The sequence below is a fragment of the Periplaneta americana genome, chromosome 16 (assembly GCF_040183065.1).
Source record: "Periplaneta americana isolate PAMFEO1 chromosome 16, P.americana_PAMFEO1_priV1, whole genome shotgun sequence".
Classification (NCBI taxonomy): Eukaryota; Metazoa; Arthropoda; class Insecta; order Blattodea; family Blattidae; genus Periplaneta; species Periplaneta americana.
In genome coordinates, this window is record NC_091132.1 from 109,005,356 (window position 1) to 109,026,940 (window position 21,585).

General features: G+C 34.5%; 2 protein-coding genes across 6 annotated transcripts in view; one reads left to right on the forward strand and one right to left on the reverse strand.

The window, feature by feature from the left end:
- Positions 1 to 10,676: 10,676 nt before the first annotated feature.
- Positions 10,677 to 14,220, reverse strand: RNASEK (Ribonuclease kappa). Its single transcript, XM_069812704.1, has 3 exons — positions 14,152 to 14,220; positions 13,930 to 14,058; positions 10,677 to 13,238 (listed from the first exon to the last, which is right to left on the reverse strand). The coding sequence occupies exons 1-3, from the start codon at positions 14,218 to 14,220 to the stop codon at positions 13,137 to 13,139; spliced, it is 300 nt and encodes a 99-aa protein (XP_069668805.1). The 3' UTR covers positions 10,677 to 13,136.
- LOC138691046 (pleckstrin homology domain-containing family F member 2-like) overlaps positions 14,198 to 21,585 on the forward strand; it is a 48,239-nt gene continuing 40,851 nt past the window's right edge. For 3 of the 5 annotated variants that reach the window (XR_011329733.1, XM_069812699.1, XM_069812702.1), the window contains exons 1-3: positions 14,198 to 14,550; positions 19,480 to 19,544; positions 20,291 to 20,428. Coding sequence is in view for 4 of the 5 variants with exons in the window: in XM_069812699.1 (XP_069668800.1) it covers positions 14,535 to 14,550; positions 19,480 to 19,544; positions 20,291 to 20,428 (219 nt within the window). In the remaining variant the exon portion in view is untranslated. The remainder of the gene's footprint in view (positions 14,551 to 19,479; positions 19,545 to 20,290; positions 20,429 to 21,585) is intronic. The other 2 variants (XM_069812700.1, XM_069812703.1) reach the window with 2 other exon arrangements.

Genomic DNA, 21,585 nt, shown 5'->3' on the forward strand with positions numbered 1-21,585 from the left:
GTCATTTGCCATCTTACCTCCCTTGTAGTTGAAGCTCATATTTGTCTCACCATTTATTTTCACCAACATCATGTCCAGAATCAGATAAAGTGAAAAATAGAGAGTTACAGTTACATATAAAATAATCTTTATCATATTTACAAATAAAGAAACTAAGTACATAATCACATTGCCGTTTGATAAGTAAAGAAATTGCAAAATTAGGTTTTGCAGAATATGAGAAGTATCTATTCTACAAAACATTGGGAGACACTGAAATTAATATCTATGCATTTCGAATTTTCTCATTCTCATTTATAGGATCGAAATCTTTGTTCAGGTACACAATTCATAAGATAAAGTTTTAATGTTGCATGAAAGTCACTTTCGTGAGTCCCATCATATATTATGGATGTTTGTTACTGACAGCCATTTGGATGCCACAAGTAAAACCAGATATGATCGATCTAAACAGACTCTGCTAGTTTGACATTGTGAAGAATTCTGTAAGGTGGAATTAATTACTCAGTGATGTTGATGATTGATGATCAAAAAGCAGAGTTAAATTTGACGTTACCATTATTAAGAAATGATCAGTAAATTTTACTTGGAGGACAGGATTCTTTTACATATTGTAAATCTATGACATCCGACTCCCATCCTTATTTCTCTTGCACTAATAAAACTTAAAAGTCTTAAGGAAGTCATGCTAAGATTTTTTTAAATTTTGTTTGTGAAATTTTAGATTTCTCATTAGATTTCTTGCCGTGTGTTATAATGATTATCAAACATCCGTCTGTTTTCCTTTGGAACTGCCAACAATACATTACAAAACACTCTGTTAAAGGAAATACAAAAGCATATTATATTATGGGTGACATGCATCATGATTGTTTCATATGCCTAAAGTAAGGTAGATATATTATGTTGAGGGACCCATACCTAGAGGTAAGTCTGTGCAAACCCAAATCCACAGACAATTCTCCTCGTGTACGGGCGAAAAGTATAGAGACTTTTGGCCTTAAGATAAGTCTTCAGACTTCTAGAGATTGCTTGAAATTTTCCCACTGTAGTGCTCTCCAAGTTAAGCATAGAAACAAATGATACTGCAAGCATCGCTTGAGATTTCGTTGTTATGTTTTGCAGTTCTCTGTAGTGAAATGGTGGCAAGCTATGAAAGTTCAGATTTAAGGAACTATTCTCATGCATTTCTCTTAGAATTTATAGAATTGTGTAAATATTTTCCGTGGAAAATCAAATAAGTTTTAACAACACTTATAACAGTGAAACTATACATATACTATTTAAAAATAGTGCTAAGAAATCACTTAGAAATGAATGCAGAACCATGAATGAAAGTATTTCTAGAGTGATCACTTTTTTCCATGGGAAATAACTTCAACGACCTCTTATGTCTTATAATCAATCAATCAACAATGGCACGATTTACCACGAAAATCGTCTGTAGCTGCATTTAGATTGGCAACAGGCCATGATTGTTTGGCCAAACACCTGCATAGAATTGGAATATATCAGTCCCCTAACTGTCCATTGTACAACTCAAACCAAGAAATGGATTCGGAACATCTCAAAATCTGTGCTTCAGTGGCTAGTCATGATAATATCTTTGAAAAATATTGGAGTGCAAGAGGTCAAATGACTTTATTGTCAAACGCCTGGCATTAGAAAACAATAACAATAACAACAACAATGGCACGACAGCCCTATGTGAGCCCTGGCCTTCTGTACAAGCTTTCTCCATTCCTCTTTATGTATTTATTTACACTGTAAGTGGGCAAGCACCCGGTGGCAGTGGTATACACAATATAAACAATACACAATAAAATTACAATAAACAATACAATTATATACACAATACAATAAGAATACATAATACAATTATACACAATAATTACAATTAATAATAATAATACATAAAATAACCTAATTGAATCGGTCGGAGCTAAAAGGAACTAAGTCAAAATATGCAGTTTTGGGTTATACAACAATTTGAACAATGGATATGTGCATGGAACGGTGGAAGGAGGAACTTAAGACTTTAAATATTCTTTTGTCTTCCATAACATAAAAATATAAACATTTGTGTTATTAGTGGAATGTTTTTGCTTCTCCTGAAAAGTTGTGAAAAGTGACTTAGTTCCTTTTAGCTCCGACTGATTCAATTAATAAGTGAACCTAATTTTACATTACAACCTACATAAGTTTCACATTGGTACTGATAATAATATTTCACTTTACTCACATCTCACTCACTGTAATATCACTATGACACATTTCACTGACACTATAAATTATCACTGATCGGAACTATTCACTGCACTGTAAAACCATAACTTCACTGATACAACAGTTCAAATAAGATAAATACTTACACCCTTATTCATACTTACAAACAGAACTACATTTAAACTAAACATTTCTAGTCTAAGACCCTCTTACACGCTATTTTTAAATAATTTACAATTCAAACCAAGGGAGTAACTCGTCAGGCTAAATAAATACGTGTCATCTTAAAAAATAAATGTTACCTTAATTTTAATTTACACTTTATACACAACTTTTAAAGTTATTCTTGAATCTCCTTAAGGAAGGACAGCCTTCAAAGACCGCTGCAGGTAGGTCATTCCAATCATTTATAGTACTTACTTACTTACTGGCTTTTAAGGAACCCGGAGGTTCATTGCCGCCCTCACATAAGCCCGCCAATGGTCCCTATCCTGAGCAAGATTAATCCATTCTCTATCATCATATCCCACCTCCCTCAAATCCATTTTAATATTGTTTTCCCATCTACGTCTCGGCCTCCCTAAAGGTCTTTTTCCCTCCAGCCTCCCAACAAACACTCTATATGCATTTCTGATTCGCCCATACGTTCTACATGCCCTGCCCATCTCAAACGTCTGGATTTAATGTTCCTAATTATGTCAGGTAAAGAATACAATGCGTGCAGTTCTGTATTGTGTAACTTTCTCCATTCTCCTGTAACTTCATTCCTCTTAGCCCTATGTGAGCCTAAGCACCTTATTCTCAAACACCTTTAACCTATGTTCCTCTCTCAAAGTGAGAGTCCAAGTTTCACAACCATAAAGAACAACCGGTAATATAACTGTTTTATAAATTCTAACTTTCAGATTTTTTGACAGCAGACTTGATGATAAAAGCTTCTCAACCGAATAATAACAGGGATTTCCCATATTTATTCTGTGTTTAATTTCCTCCCGAATATCATTCATATTTGTTACTGTTGCTCCAAGAATCATTTATAGTTCTATTTAAAAATGAGAATTTATCTACATCTGTTTTCTGTTTCCTACATTTGATTTTAAAATCATGATCGTTCCTACCATAGTACATTGGCTTCTCTAACCGAGGCTTTCTGACCTAGATGTGATCTATACAATGATGTTATTCTAGTTTTTCTACGTCTGTTCTCCAATGTTTCCTGTTTAAGTTCTTTTATCGTATCGTTTCCATCTTCTCTTTTACCTTTAACAAATTTAGCTGCCCTATACTGAATTCTTTCTAAGGAATTTATCTTGATATATCCTATAGGGATCCCAACATGTAGTTCCGTATTCCATTAACGGTCGCATTAACATTAGATATGCTATTTCCCTCGACTGTATGCCTACACCAGCTCCACCCCTTCTGAAGATATGGTGCTGCATACACAGGTCAAACCTAGCATGGAGAAGTGTCTGCAATTTAGTTCCAGAACTGAATATCCTGCTTCAGAAACTGTCTTCAATTTGCAGTTTTCTCCACATGTCTGGACTCAGAACCAGGGAACTGCGCATGATAGCTAAGGAGAATAATGTTGATTTAGTCACTCTTCCTGAAATGTTCGAGGTTTGCTGAACTGAATTTACGTATGCAGTGGTGGAGACCGTGCTACGGTCTTGGCAGGCTTCAGTTTTGTACTTACAAAAAACTGTGCTCATAGCTCTTGCCATGGTCACCTGAAATTTCTCTGCAGGGAGGATAACTTGAGATTCTTGAAATTTCTGGCCGATGTACTGTCCGTTTTCAGCAGGTATCAGAAAGCACTCCAATCAAATTCTACTAATATTGTTGACATGGCTAAATTAACTGAATCCGTGAAGTCATCTTTGCTTGACAATTCCATCTTGGGAGGTCGCAGAAAGCATTACTGTACTCCCATGTAATTTGAGACAGCTGAAGAGCGTTGATCTGACTTCACGACCAAAAAGAAGTAAGGGACACAATCTCTATGTTACTGATAACAGGAATTTAACTGCCATATTCGTGGAGGTGAAGAAGGGCCTCATAAATTTCTTAAGCGACCATTTCAATCTAGTTGAAAGGACGATTGACATTGTGAAGCCATTTTGCGATCTGCCCAAGGATGCAGATGTGAAGGCTGTATTTAATACCATTGCCAGTGATCTCAATCTATCAGAAATAGACTTTGAGTATCGAGATCTTAAGGATTTGCCAAATATAGACATTCTCCGTGGCAAAACACTTGCAGAAAAAGTGAAATATTTTGCCTCTTCAGCAAATTACAAAAATCTAGCAATTCTTTTTGCTGTATCCTTGTGGTTCAGGCTTACATTGCTGATGTGGAGCGACTCGTGGTTCAGATACCTCCTTGAAGAGCACAAAAATGCCTGAATGACTACCAAACTGATAACCTTTATTTCTTTGTTCACTATAACATGCCACCTTGGGAAGCAGTACTGTTCTGGCTCCAGAAGTGTGAACGATGTACCAGCAATCGTCGGAAGCTGTCACAAGAGTACTTCACTGGCATATTCAGGCATGCCAAGAAATGTCAAGGAGACAGCCCACAGGACAATGCCACAAAAACAAAGAAAAAGACATTCTGAGATACTGTTGGCTGTTACGAGTCACCTTCTTACAATTTTGCATAATTATGCTACAATAATTTTTTACGTTACTTGTAATTTTCTGTTTATTGTAACTTAGGCCTATACAATGCAAATTTCCATGAACAAAAGGCTATTGCTTAACTTGGCATCTGTTGTCTTTTAACTTTTATTACTGCACAAATTGTGTATGACTGCACACTAAAAAAACTCTGGTATTTTCTATTCACGAATTTGTTATGCAAGTTTTATAATTTTATATCGCTCATTTGCGATAAGCGTGACACAACTCAAAAAGTGCTAATTTTACAGGAGAAGCATTTTAAAATTTTCATATTCTTAAAAATCAAATTGTAGGCACATGCTTTTTCTAAACGGAATGCAATTTTACACATGTATTATATTTCTAGTGTTGTAGCTTATAGTACTATAATTATTAATTAATTTCAATCATTATTTTAAGTTGTATCGTTCTTTTTTTAAATAAATATATGTCTGTTTTTAGTTATAACAGTGAGAATATTTACCTGACGTACAATAATTGCACAATTATTGCAATTGTACAATAATTGCACAATTATTGTGTTTGTAGAAAAGTAATTTTTCGATAAAGTAATGCAATGGAATAATTTATTGGCATGTCATTACGCAATAATATTATAAGGGTGCTCTGTGACATTCATTAATAAATTTAAATTTTAACAAAGATGTTGTTGTATTGACAAACGAATGTAATACGTTTTTATGAAAATTATACTTTATAAGTAACCGTATAATTTAAAGACTATTTTTAAATACATGACTATGAATTATGTTAGAAAAAATAATATAATAGCAACAATCTATATTGAGAAAGCATTATACAAAATCTGAAATTCTTTACACAAAATTATTTTAGAAATAAATTGCCCAGTAAACATAAACTATAGCACAACACTTTCAATACAGTTCACAACACCTCTCTACACTTTCAGAGATTCAAAGAATTCTTTATAGAAGCTTGGAATGTGATTCGATTTAATCAGATCTAGTAAATCTGCCTTTTTCCTCCCACTTATACCTATTTTTTCATTATAAACTTGTGGCAATTCTGGAGTCTCGGTTTTGGTTTTACTTCTTGCAGAACATTTTTTTAGTTGTACTTCTTGAAATTCTTCGTCGAAATAGAATGTTTTGTAGAAAAATGACAATGGAGGACTTTGATGCACTGTCAAAACCTTTACTTGGTTGATTTTCCTTGTGTTCCTGAAGTAATCTGCGTTCTTGTAATTTGTTCCTAGATTCTTGATATTGAAAAAGTCCTTATGGGATATATCCTTAGTTTTGTAGGTTCGTCTTGTTTTCTTTGCAGCTTTAACAATAGAGACAAAATGATGTGGAGTGTAAATCGGACCACTTTTGGACACGCGTTTTACTTCGCTCTCGATCATTGAAAGGGCACTATCACCTTCGTCCTAAGTGTGTCCAGTTATCAAGAATTTATGGATAATGGATTTCAGATTTGGGAATTTGGATACAGTAAACATGTACAGATGGATCATGAACCTTAGAACAGAAGTCCTCAGCAATGATCAGTATAGAAAATTATGTTTATGTCTTCAGTCGACATTTTTTATTTTTCTTCCAAGAAGTTAAGTACACAGAGACCTATTTCATTGACACCTCTTTCTGCTTCTCTCACATGCCAAATGAAACAGGTGACATCAGTTTTTTCAAGTCAAAAATGTTAAATTAAAAACATTCTATTTAGAATCTGCATCAGCATCATTTACACTAGCCTACTTACTTTCTGTAAATAACAGGGCAGATCATTATTCATGTTACATAGCCTATTTTAAACTTATTTCATTTACAGGGATATATTGAATATTATTGAAAAAACCTTCGAATTGTGTTTGAGAAACCGGCTACCAGACATCATTTTCTAAAAATGATTCTTTTGACAGTTTTAGAATTAGATAGGAACGTAACTGACTCATTTCCGTGTAAAAAAAATTACGAACCCTATTAAAAAATAGAGGTAAAACATTATTATACTTTTCAAATAGACAAACATAACATTAAATAATTATTAAATTAAAAATAGTTTTAATCATAAATACCGTCACAATATTAAATGTAAGCTTATTGATGATAAGGAAAGTTAAATAAGTCTTTGTTACTTATCTAAAATAATGACACAACGCAGAATAAATCCTTGCCGCTGAAAAAAATTATTCAATGAAAAGACGCAACACAAATTCTGTCACTCTTCATGAAAAGATTTAAACGTTTCAGTTTGAATGCTTTGCAACAACTAAAATTAAGTCTTTCTTGTTGTAATGATTTTGTTAGATTAAAACAATTTAATAAAGACACATCTGCCATCTGGGGGAAAAATAATGTAATCATGTATTTGTCGTTATTCTCGATAAAAATATACTACTTTTGGAGTTCACTTTTGTAAGAATCTCAAAAATGAAAAATTTTGAGTTGTGGCTCTCTTATCGCAAATGAGCGATATGTTGAACCAAAATTAAATATTCAATTCCAATGTTAAGTCTGGTGAGGCCTACTTTTTTGTATATCATGAAGGCATTGCAAGGAGAGGGAGTAGTGAAGTGTGCTCTTTCTTGCTCACATATGTGAGGGAAGAGGTTCAAGCACATCGGTGAGCTGTATATTTACAGTGATAACGCAGCAGAGCAAAATAAAAATCATTCCATGATTTGCTTCTTGATGGCACTTGTGGATGCGCGTCACTTTTCAAGAGTTGTGTACAGACTATCAATACGTGGACATTCATATCTGCCAAATGACAGAGATTTTGGTACGGTGAAGTGCAGCCTAAACAAAGTGGATAGACATTATACAGTCAGAGATGCGACAGAAATTATTGCAAATGCAAGTTACAAATTTCGTGTTAGACTTGTTAGAACTGAAGACATCTTGGATTTCCAAACCTGGTGCTCCACTATATATAAGAGATCTCCAGTATCAGAAGAAAGTCAAGTTCACAGATTGAAGAATTCTAAGAAAGGAAAGAGAGAAGTCATTGCAATATCAACATACCACGAGTTCATCTGGACAAAAGAAAAAAAGGGATAGCTAGAGGCATTACCTTACATTGGAGAATTAAAAACCAAGCACTTTCTATTTGCATTTGGAGCAGAAATAGTTTTTCCAAACCAAAAGCTTACACTGACTGTCAAACAATTACAGAAGACAAAGTTCGTGACCTGAAATCGCTTTTTTCCTACATTCCCAAAGTCAGAAGATTTGTTCTGCACTCTCACATCTTCATGGCAAAGAGCCAAGGGAAAGAGGAAGAGGCATAAGGAAACGGGCCTACATGTTTACTGCTTATTTTTGTAATAAATGTTTCATTGAAGAATGGAAGAAATGTGTTTATTTAAGAAAGCCTCTTTGTCCAGCCTTTTCAAAAAGCTGTATGCTTGACAATTCTGATATAGTAAACTGAAAATTTCCTTAACATATTCCCTTTATCTTGTAGTATAACATATGTTTTGAGATTTTTAATATAATTAGTATTTTCAATAAAGTTTTTTTTTAATTTCCCACAAAAATAAGTTTGTGGACAATGGGCCTTTCATAAATAAGTGATTCATATCTTGATATTTTGAATTGATTAATCTCTTAACTTATGGAAATGATAAAGTAGACAAGGGATTTCGTAAAATATTACTTCTCTTTGTAGCAAGACAATCAGCAGTTTCATTACCAGATAACCCATAGTGTGCTGGTACCCATTGAAAAAGTATACTTTTGTTAAGTTTCATCAGATGGTGTATATTTTCCCAACAATATTATTTTATTTTTTTACTTTTAGGTGACAGATGGGTTATAGCAGTAATAACGGCTTTAGAATAAATTAATACACTAATAAGAGATCCAGTACCTATAACAGATTTTGAAGTTCAATTTCGTATATAAAAATACTGTACTTTAAATTACTATTCTCATAAATTATTATCTTTCATATATTTCCCGGAAACCATACTATACTCCTTTGTATCATTATGTCTTATATAACAGTATTGTCACTGACACCTTCATTAAGTAGTCCGTGAAGCCTTCCTGAACTGACAGCCTGGCAGTGTAAAACATTCCAATCCTGATATGGAGACATCTACAAGCAGGATTCATACTTCAACAATAATAATAATGTATCTAATATACTAAGCGAGTTGGCACTTGGGAGGTTCAAACCTCGTGGTTGGCCAATTTGATTGGTGTTTTCATGGTTTTCCTCGGGGTCACAAAGGCAAATGCAGGATTGGAAGTTTACATACCATGATTCATCGCCACCTCAATCTCAGATATAAACGTTAATCTAAAAACAGTTGCATGAAAACAAGAACCAAACAATAGTAAAAACAGCCTAACGATCAGGACTGAGAAACAGCCGCTCTCAGAGCACTTAGCTTCTCTCACTACAGCTGCTGTTGTACTGACTGCCCTGTTTACTATACGAGTTTGCCATCCAAAGATCCTACACAAGCAATATGATTACAAATGTCGAAGCATGTATAAATAAACTTAAATAACATGTGCCAGAATGACTAAAAGAGTTGGAGACGAAAAATGGCAGGATATATCTGTTAGATCTGTTTTCTTTTCTTTCTTTTTTCATTCAGTAATAGAATTCTTTTTCAAACCATAAATATACTACACCACCACTCCAGTCTGGAGCAAGCCACACTAAGATTTCTATGACTGGCCAAGTTTGAACCTAGGGACATCAGATACAACAGCAAGCACAAGAACCACTTTACCTCACGGACGAGAGTGAAGTAAAAGTATGGAGTGTACCTTATCTCATCGTTGAAGACCCGAAAATTGGTATCTCCTGCTGAAATCCCTACAATTACTTGCTTTCTGGAACGTTCGGCAATAATGATTGTGAATCGTGCATAAATGACATGGAGTACCTTGAGAAAACCCCCCACCAAATAATTTTTATATTCACTACAGATTTTTTTTTTTTTTTGGCTGCAAAAGGGTATCTGTCGGATACAGGGGGGAGAGCCATTCATCCTTCCCATTGAAGGCTTTAAGGAACCAACCTGGACAAATACCCAATGTCCCATCCCTACCTTCCCGTGGTGCAGCTGTTAGTAAGCATAATTTTACAAGCTGAACTAAAGGGAGGGGCTACTCATCAATTAGCACTGGTCAGCTTGATGCGTTAATGACTGAATTTGGTATAATTTTCCTCTAACCAATACCTATTCCCTCTTTACCCTTTCCTATCCAGTCCTCTGACTGAACTCTAACTTTCTTCGACCCCGACGGCATTAGAGCATTCGAGGCCTAGAGGTTCATTTCCCTTTCCTTCCTCCTCTTTCTACTTTTCTGTTCCTAGTGCTGACCTGCTATGGCACTAAAATCGTCCTCCAGTGGCTTAAGGAGGGAAAGCTGGTAATCAACAATATCTGCCAGCTAGGTCCAATGGACCCGTCTACCAACAGCAGGTGTGGTCCTCCAGACATTCTGGGGGTTGTGTGTGAATGAAGTAGCCACCAAAACGTTAAAATATGGTGTTCACTTAAATCGGCTACAACTTGCCAAATCTGTGCTTCAGTGGCTGGTCATGATAATATCTTTGAAAAATATTGGAGTGCAAGAGGTCAAATGACTTTGTCAAACGCCTGGCATTAGAAAACAACAACAACAACAGATTTTTTTTGGAAACCAGTATTTGATTTCATTATCACTGGCATTGAAATTCGATGATTCACCTACTATGTTAGTAATGGACCCTTGTCTTCTCATTACAACAAATGAACAAACTTTACATTTCAATAAACTCGGAAAACATTAATATAAAACGTCTATGTTCATAACTTTATTTTACAAATATACATACATTTTGTAACACTATGTAATTACACATATTTTCACAAACATACCCAAGTCTCAATTTAATGGAATGAGGATCCCTACAAATCTCAATATATTCAAATTACAAGGTACAAGATTGAACTGAATCTATACACGACAATTCACAAATTAATTTCTTTGCATATGCCTGCCAGAATGTTTAGTGTATTGAGACCACACAACTAATTTGAACACGTACTTTGTTGCTGTATTTACATAGTTCGTATTGTTACATTCTGAAAGCTGGATACCCAGTGCATAATACAAGTTTAGCAATATCTGCACAAGTTAAATATGAATTTGCTACAAATAATATTATAAAAAAAAAGGCATGTACAAGTACATATATCAGAACTCAACAACAAGCAAGTGCCAAGTAACTAGATACAATTATATGTGAAATACACCGAAACTTACACAGCAGTAATTTATACTCAGGCCAACTGTGCCTGCCATTCAGTCATGTTATTTATATCCAACAGAGAAATATGTAGAAATGCTATAATACAAATTTTAAATAACTGCTTCACACATGTACTGAGTGAAGGTGTGTTATAGTTGTAATAATCACAAAATCTGTGTTACCCAGTTTCTCTATATACGAAACATGAATTTATAGACGAAAAATATTGACTAAATTAAATTCTGATTTCATTAAATTCATGAAATAAGTTTAATTAATAACGACATCATTTTGTTTTGTTTTAAAGAACTGTGAAGCAAATAAATTTAATTTTATGGCATGATCTTAAAAAAAGCAATTTATACAGGCTAATTAAAATATTTTAAATGAAATCCAAATTGACAAAAATAACACACAAAACTACTTTTCTTTCCATTTGGTAAATTTCCACTTTCAGTTAATAATACAGAATAAAATTATTTGTTCTCAAATTGACGTACAGTATTTACATAAAGTACTATTAAACGAAGATGGAAACTTTCCATAAAAATAATAAATGCAGCCAATGGAACATTATTTTAAAGGATAGCAGAATCCAGAAATGACAATAATTAAGCAGATACGTAATCATAATAAATTAATGACCATGATAACTCGAGAAAATTTTAAGCAGTGGTTTATGGTATTTTAAAATTATTGTGTACTTGTATGGCGGGGAGGAGGAACATCAAATGTTTCTACAGAGGTTTTCAAGTTCACTTTCAATTTTAAAATGCTGAATGCCAATTTTGGAACATACGTATTTTCAGTTTTATTCAAATATAACGATTGCTTTTCAAATTTAACTCTCAACTATATAACATGATGCCTTTGTGAAATTCATCAAAATTATGTATATAGGCCTAATTACAAACACATCTTTAACCTACCAATCACCTTCATGCACAAACTCCAGAAAATGAGAGCTGAGCCTGGTAACATGTTTTCATTTGGAGGATTCCAAAGTATTATTTATAAATTATTTAGTGTTTTAAGCCTCCATGTAGTTTTCGGTTTACGTGTAAAACTGTATCAAAATTTAATTAAATGTGCATAAATTACTAACACTCACAATACTGAAAGTAATGAAATATTTTATTATAACTAAAGAATTTCAATATAACTGTGATTATTTACAAATAAATTCAAAGCTGGGAGAACAATAAATATAAATTTAGAATCTGTGTCCATTCCGACATCATGCTTTTTCTTTTTGAGGAAGAGGAATAGTGATGAATGTAAAAGTCAGTAATATTCCAAGATTAAACTAGTTCCTTGGAGCAGGTGACATCAGATGTTTTCTACTGCACAACTCCAATCATATAAATAAACCTATAGGTCTACCTTTACCATATCCCTTTTTTTTTTTTTTTTTTTCCCCATTAACAAGTTGTAGGATAAGATGAATTACACAAAGGTGAATATTATACACAAATACGGTACTTGAAAATTAAAAAAATAAGCGAACTTCACAAATACTTTTTTTTTTAAATTATAATACATATTCTTACAAAATGAAAATTTTACTTTGCTCTTACAACAAAATAAATCTCCACAAATATTTATACAAGTTTAAGTATAACTCAATCTACTGCAATTAATTAATACTTTAATACTTCGTGTACAATTAAGCAGTAATGCAAATGTCTAAGATACTAAGCTTGTTTTACTGCTAAATACAGCTGCAAATCTCCTGAAAACAATATGAACACTAGAAAACTAGGCATGAAGAATGACTGAAGAAATTCTAATTCTTTCCCTACTACCATTATATACTGTATTTCTCCAATCACTGGGAAACATTGTACAAAAGAATGTATTTTGGAAGATCAAATTCTTCACAATGCATAATGTGGAATACTTAATTTTCTCTCTCTCTTTTTTTTTTTCTTTTGCCAACTACTATTCAATTTGACGAGTCTTAGAATTTTCACAAAACTGTTGACTGGAAATTTATTGCATTACATACTCAGAGATGAACGACTATTAACATAAAACTGATGACCTGATATGACCAATGTAAATATGTACAGACAAGCTGCAATCCAACAGTTGTAGGCATTCTGAAACAAAAGAATAGCACATCACGTTGCAGATAACATCTTTCAGTTATGCTTATCTTCAACAAGAATGGAAACTAAACATTAACATGTCAATGATAATTTCACAGTTAGAATCTCAAATGGATTCTTAATGTTTTCGTTAATTTAAGCAATTTGGCGTAGTAGGCTAAGTGCAGGTGTGTCCACAAGTACTTTAAAGTTTTGTACTAAAAGTGAACAAATCCTTAATTATGGACATGAATTAATTTCTATGTTACAAAATTGATACCGGTAGTTAAATCAATATAACAAAATAGTAGGCTAATGTGTCTCAAAATATGAATTTCTGAAAACAGTCCTAAACACGTATGTGTACCTACAATTTTAGGGCATTTTTTTATTTGTTCTGAAGACCTGGCTCAGAACCTCTCAGAGTGAGGGTGACTGTGGAGTGTTCTGTGTATACTGAAATTTTCCCCAAATTTCATGACCAAGACGGGGATTGAATCCGGGTCGGCACAGTGGACGAGATATGAATTTTCGATATGCTTACGATGAAAACCGCTTGTAATTGCACAATTCCCCAATAATGATAATGCACTCTTACAATACATTTTGGACTTTTAAGGTTCCATTCATAGCATATCCGAAAAGTTCCATGCAGTGGAAAATACAGTCAGTCAAACAATTGGGACATGTAGGCGATACACACCTGTATGTAACCTCTTTCAGCAATCTTGTAGAATTCATCCGACGACTCATATCCACCCTCTTTTTCAGCTCCGGGAAGATCCTCGGCTAACGCTATGCTTCTCACATAATAAAATATACCCATTAAAACCTGTAAAGAAATAAGTAAGTAAGAAAGGAGGATAGAAAGGAGATATTCTCTTCTTTGACAGTCCAAGAATAACAACAAAAATGAAGAATATACCAATTGGAAAATTCCCCAGACGCTAATTATCAGTCCACAAAGGGACAATTTTGGTCCACAAATCTTCATATTCCTGAGTTTTAATCTACACTTCTACTCGATTCCACACACAAGTATCCTAACAACCTGCCACCTTCACTTGTTCTCATGTGATGCATAATCTCGAACCCATAATCGGATCGCATGAGATAGAAGTTAATGTCTATAAAATCGCGAATGATGAATTAAGTAAGAATAATAGCGTGTAATGCCAGTTAATTTGAGTAAGCGTTTTAATTATACTTATAATTTTGTTTTATGTTCGATAATACGATTGAACTACTTGTTGTGAATGTGATTCATTCTGAATCTTACGAATTGGTGGAATTGGTTCACGCTGAAACATGGTTGATAGACTAGGTGAGTTTGTTTTAATGGACGTTGTAATTTTATCGGTATATTTGAAAGTTACAATTGTGGACGTTATAGGTGTAGTGCATATTTAAACGTAGCCATATAAGGTATTATGAATTTATATTCAAATGTATCATTCAACGCTTAGGGAATCGTTAACGTGACAGTTCGTGTTTCAATGGACGTAATGGGAGTAACTTTCTAAGATACTTTGCAAATTTCCTTATTCTTGTATCTGTCAAATATTAATCAGAATACTCTTTCATATGTTACGTTTTCTGTTTGAGAAACAGATTGTGGCATTATGGGTTGAGTCAGCTCTTAAAGAATTACTGAGGTTATGTGAGAATTCAGTCCAGTTTTACACGTATAGCAGGAGTAGACCTACATTACTTGTAAGACTGATGTTGTATTAAGAAAATTCGCAAATAAAATCACCCATTAAGTATCGATGTTCTTAGAACCTTTGAACTCAATCTAATTTATAATTGAACATACCTCCTCATCATACGTCATGTAGGCCTTCAACAGTAAATATCAATGTTTCTGAGGCATGGACTGATTGGCAAACAATTTTTCTGATGTGAACCCAGAGATGGAAAAACTGATAAGTACGCAGGATATTAGGATGTACTATTTATTGTTGAGACCGAACGAGCTGCCTCTATAATTATGTGCTTAATCGGAAATTTAATGAATTAAGGCATGAAATAGACCTATTTTTTTAAATTATGGTTTATTTAACGACGCTCCCAACTGCAGAGGTTATATCAGCGTCGCCGGTGTGCCGGAATTTTGTCCCGCAGGAGTTCCTTTACATGCCAGTAAACCTACTGACATGAGCCTGTCGCATTTAAGCACACTTAAATGCCATCGACCTGGGCCGGGATCGAACCCGCAACCTCGAGCACAGAGGGCCAGCACTATATCAATTACGCTACCGAGGCCGACAATAGGTCTATATAGGCTAAAAATAAAATAATAAAATTTATTTGTAAGAGGAACTGAAGATAGTGTTTGTTATATTCATCAGATCCTGAGAGTTTGTTTTCAAATATTTCGAAGCGTATTTAATGTTTAATTGTAAATTATATCAAAATTATGGTGCAAACTTGCACGACGTTTGTGGTGTCACTGTGGAATAATATGTCAGGGTGATGAATACGAAGTTAAGAAAAATAGCCCTAAATTAAACTGGTATAAATTAATGTAGGCTAACAGTACTTGTTCAAACATCACTCTTGTTCAATTGGATCAGCTTAATCGAAGTTCGTTTTATCAAGTTATAACAAGGAGTTGCAGAGTTTCAGTTTACAGCGACACACCTTCACGTACCTGTATAGACTACATATGATCCCACCCAAACCTTTTTCCTTTTTTTTCCTAATTTCATTTCTGCTTTTTTCTACTCGTTGCGTCCTGTGTAATTGTCTTGGTTTCTTTTTCCTTTTTTTTTTTTTTTTGTGTTCTCGTTTCTTTTCTATTTGTACTATAAATTACTTTGTTTCTGTTCTTTTACTTTTTCTCTTCCAAGATTTTATAGCAAGTTATTTGTTACATTTGTTATTAATACAAATACCAGTATAATATATCTGTGTATACATGTGTGTACACACTCACACACACACACACACACACATTGTTTAAAGATTCTGGTAATTTGGTAAAAAGCATTGGTCAGTATGACGGACAGCAGTGACATCATCGAGAATCAGTGATAGCTTAGTTTTAGTTTGTTGAGGTTTTTAGTATGCCTTGCATATACGTTTTTTGGTAAGCATACCAAAAGCCTGAACAAACTAAACCCAAGCTGTCACTGATCCTCGATGTCCGCCATATTGATGAACGTTTTCTACCGAATTTCTTTATTGTAACAAGAAAGCAGAAATTTACGGGATAGTCTAAACTAGTGTCTGTCTCCTTCAAAGTATACTCTCCACCTGACGTAATGCAGCCTGCCAGCATTCCTACCATATTTGAAAACACCTTTGGAAGTCACTTTTCTGGAGACAGAGTCCTGTTTAGTTTCCTTGTTGTATTCTCTTGAATGGTATGAATGTCATCGAGCCTACGACCTTTCAGCATCATTTTTATTCTGGAAAACAAGAAATGGTCTGCTGGAGCTAGGCCTATATCTGGTGAATAGGGAGGGTGGAGTAATAAGAGGGATTTTTTTTGGACTGATGTTCTTGGATAGAGAAGACACAATGGGCAGGTGCATTGTTATGGTGGAGAATCCAATGCTCATTTTGAAGGATCTCGGGGCATTTTCTTCACACGTTCTTGCACAAACACATTAAAACTTTTATGTAGAAGTTTGATTAATTGTTTGGCCCCTGAGAAGACATTCGTAATGTGTCACAATCCCAATGTCAAAGAAAATAATCAACATTGCTTTCAGGAGAGAATTTTGTGACTTCTCTTATCAAGCTTGAGCTTTGTTTCCGAGTCATATCGATACACCCCTTCTTTATTGTCAATTATGCGTGTCAAAAAGTTCGGTTCATTTTAGCTAGATTTTTCAGTTTTTCGCACACTTCAGTGCACCAGAGTTTTTGATCCTTAGACAAAACTCGCTTTAACACATCTTATGTTTAAATTCTCTTTAGCAATGCCTTGCCTGACATGTTCCATATGATATGTAATTCTTCAGCAATCTCCCAAATTAGCAATCATTGATGTACGAGACATCGAGGACTGCCGAGAACGAGGGTCATCTTGAATTCTTGCGACCTTCTTTAAACCGATTGTACCACACGTAAATATATGTACAGCTCCATGTTTACCGAGCAGTGCTTAACATTTCCAGCATTTGTCACATTTTTAATTTTTTTTCACGCAAAATTTAATGTGCAGTCTTTGCCCCTGCTCCTGCTCGATGTTTATATTCACGAAACAACTGCCTTTCAAAAGAAGAAGAATTTGTACTGTGGCCCATCTGTTTGGCTCAGGAGCAGCTTTGCCAACCTCAACATGATCGAATCAACTACAAACGTCCTGAAATTCAGCTAGAAATACCAAAATTAAGCTAAGCTCAAAACTATAAGATGTCATAAATGCAAATAAACAAGTAGCAATGGAACATAGTCTAAGTCCCCCATTTTAAAAACTACCTCTTCCCACTCATATCTATATCATTATTGACTTGTAGCGACACTTTGTGCAAAACAATTGTAACAACACAAGTAAATTCGTAATTAGCAGCTAATGTGGAGAAGCTCTTATTCTAGAGTAATAAACTGAAACTGGCGACCTATGTTACAGTTACGAAGTTGAAAGACGGATGTGTTTGAGGTGCCATTCATCAGAATAGGGCCTACTTATTCATTTTCTGTTGGGTAGGCAACAGGGCCATCTTAACAGCATTATAAGTCTCTGGGCATAGCAGTGCACAGGACCCTGTCTACACAGGAGTAAAAATGAAAATTATCTATACAATAAACTTACACTTATTAGTACCTCCAACAGAGTCAGTAAAGAAACATGATGTAGGTCTATAGCAAAGTTAATTTAATTATTACAAATGTTGGGACAATATAACATGAGCCTTGAAGTTGAAAACAAACATTTGAACACAAAAATAGTACTTGGCTGGTAAATCATAGTGAGATGATACAGGCGCACATTATGAAATTACCATGAATAATTTATCATGGACAAGTGTTCAACACAAACATTTTCGAAATTTCTTTACGAAGAATGCCTTTATATCATAAAATATAAGTAAGTCAAAATCAAACAGTATAAAAAAACACACAGCAACACAGTTAAAATTCATTCGCTAAACATGTTTCGAGATGTGCTATTCCATCATCAGTAGCATTGAGACTGGTTCGGCTATTGTTCATGCTGACCAGGATGATGGGAGAGCATATCCTCAAACATGTTTACCGAATGAATTTGAATCATATTGCTATGTGCTTTTTAATATTGTTTGATTTTAACTTAATGTATTTTATGATTCAATGAAAAAACTGTTACATTTAATGACTATATCAACTACGAATGCCTTGATAATTGGCTTGAAGTCAAGTCCTTCAGCATGTCAGACCTGCTAACTCTCTGCTACAAGTCGTAATTGTACCGAGTTTGTAGGAGATTTGAATGGTGAGGCAGGTGATTGGAAAATTAATGTTAGATTCTGGTCTATTCTTAGATTAGCATGGAGCCCCTGTGCTCGTGGGGTCCCACTGTGCCCATGTGTTAAGACGGCACTGGTAGTTGACCTCCCAATAAAGACCCTGTTGGGTGTTGAATTCACGAATTCAGGAATTGTCAGGTAATAAGCTCAATTCACTTCGCAGCAAATAACAGTGCTTTCCTTTCCATAAATGAAGAATTCAGCCCCACCCTAAATTTTCTATTTTGTTTTTGTGATTTTTTTAGGAAGCGAGGTGCTTCTTACAGGTATTAGCGTTTGAGGAAATAAATTTCATACAAGAAAGTAGTTACACATCCTTAGAAGTGGTCACTCAATTCAGTCACATTTTGGCTAAGCTACGTTTAGCTGAATTTGGCCACGGTTGGAAACGCTGCTCACGAGTTGAAGTTTGGAATGCAGTTTCAGTAAACCCCCTCCCTTCCTATAAGTAGCAGTTAGCTGGCACAACCTGTGCTTTCAGGGGTGACTAATTATGTCTTTGAAACTTTTTGATCAGAAATTCAGGAAATGATAGTCATTAATACGACACCGATCTTGGAATATCTGCAAACTGGCCTTCATAGAACGTGCATACTGTTTAAAGTCTTTGGTTGACATATGAACCTTCACATCAAAATACTGAAGCCTACATAGAACGAGTAAATTTAAAGGGTTTGGTTGGCATTTGGCCCTTCACATCAGAATACCAAGAAGATTAAAAATCCTGAGATAATTTTTATATACCGTAAAGTACTATACAATATATTTCTAACAATGATATTTTATGTCCATAGTTAACAGTGAGGCCAATGCCCGACGCATTGCAATGGTTGAGAGCTGTTTCGGCAGTTCTGGTCAGGTAATGTATTGTTTACAGGTGGTATGCATGTACTCGTAGAATTGTTGAAAAAACGATAATTGAATCACAATATTGAGAAACCCCACATGTCCAAATTTTGAGTTGAGTTATGTATGATTTCGTATTCTAAACATCTAGATTCATGATATTATGAAGAGAAATCCCACATATTCCCATCAACATTCATTTTAGCTAAAGTGTTAAGAAAAAAATAATTTGAGCACAAATCTAGGATCTGAGATGTTTTTTGTATCTCCTGAAAAGTTTAGCTTTCTAGACATGTGGAGTTTCTCAGTATTCCGGTTCAATTAGTGCCTTTTGTCTGGTGGAACACGGCGTTCTGGCATCTTTTTTTATGTATTTTTCATTATAGAATGAAAAATGTGGTAATAATTATGTTTTTCTTGAATTCCGCTTAAGTCTTGAAAGTCTTAAAATTGGATGAAAAGAAGGTTGAAAACGACAAAATTCCTATACACTGGACAGTAATCATTTCTTTGTCCACAATAATCAAATTTACATGGAGTTCCACTATCTTTTTCTCCAGAAGAAAAATACTGATCGTAACTATTGTTTAATATGTTTGCATTTTGTACAGTCTTTGGTAGAGTTTGCAGCTAAGATAAATCTTCGAAAAATGAATTTCGTGGTGTTGGCCTGTTTAATAAATTAATCTACATTTATCGTAGATAATTTAGAATAAGATGCCTTTATTTACTTCTTACGAATTCTCTTATCATTCTCAGCCACTTGGTGTGCCTGGTCGAGTGTTGGTTGGAGAAGGCGTTCTTACCAAAATGTGCCGAAAGAAGCCTAAAGCAAGACAGTTCTTTCTTTTCAATGACATTCTTGTATACGGAAACATTGTCATCAATAAGAAAAAAGTAAGTTCTTTAATTTGGCAGTATTTCTCCAGGAGAACTACACCAAAGGAGTCACAATTTTTCTTTTGTTTCAATGGCTTCTCTGTGAGCTGTATATAATGATAAAACTTGTGTTTTTATTTTGCAGACTCAACTGCTTTGAACATAAAAAATGCATGATATATGATACTTACCTATAGGCCTATAGGTATTTTTGTGGACTGTTGATGTATTCACTGTCTCCTTCAGAGTTGTCTCTCCTGATGTTATACAGCGGTCCCTTTCCTCACTGCCATCAGTGCTTCACCTGACTCCCTTCCCCACCATCTCCATCAATATACATCACGTCACAAAAGAAAACATTTCCACTGAAGTTCAATATTCGATTATATATTACGTCATAATAAGATGTTTTTACACAATCTCTGCCTTGAGCTACCACTTTGCCGAGAGATCCAGGACAAATTACTAGTATTGTATCTCCACAACGCTCGCAAGTTGCCTGTCTTAACACTCCTACAAAAATTACAACACTTGTTTATTTCTCTTCGAAATAATAGAATCGAAAAATTCCAGTTCATAGAAGCTGACTCTTCAGTTCCATTCTATTAAATAATCCGCCATTGTTAACCCTTACTCCTAAATCATACGCCACCCATCATTCCCACTAATTACGTCATTGATAACATTAATCCTTTCATTCAAACATTATTTCCTCTGGACCTCTTGAGCCAATCTACAAGATGTAACCAGACTGTCCCCCAACTGCCACATCTATTATACAGGTAATGTTTAGTTTTAAATGAAAGGTTACAAATTACCGGAATCAAGACACACATCTTACTTGTGAATTCTAAAGATTTCCTTCGCAATTTCTTCACAGAGAAAGTATTGTTGATGTCATCAAAGTCGATCTGACGAAGCACATCAGACTCGATGCAAAGAAACTTATTCAAACTTATTCATTGTTGAAACAAAATTGATTTGTGAAGTCAGGCTGTGGTTTATTTTTAAGCATTGGTTTTGTTGGTGGTACAATTATTACGAGTATTTCTTACTTCGATAGGGAGTATAAATCAATCAATCTTCTTAATGTATCCAGCTGTTTGCGACAACATAGAAGTCTACTGTAGTCTGTTCAGTTGTGATAGGGAGTATAAAGTAAATTGAAAAATAAT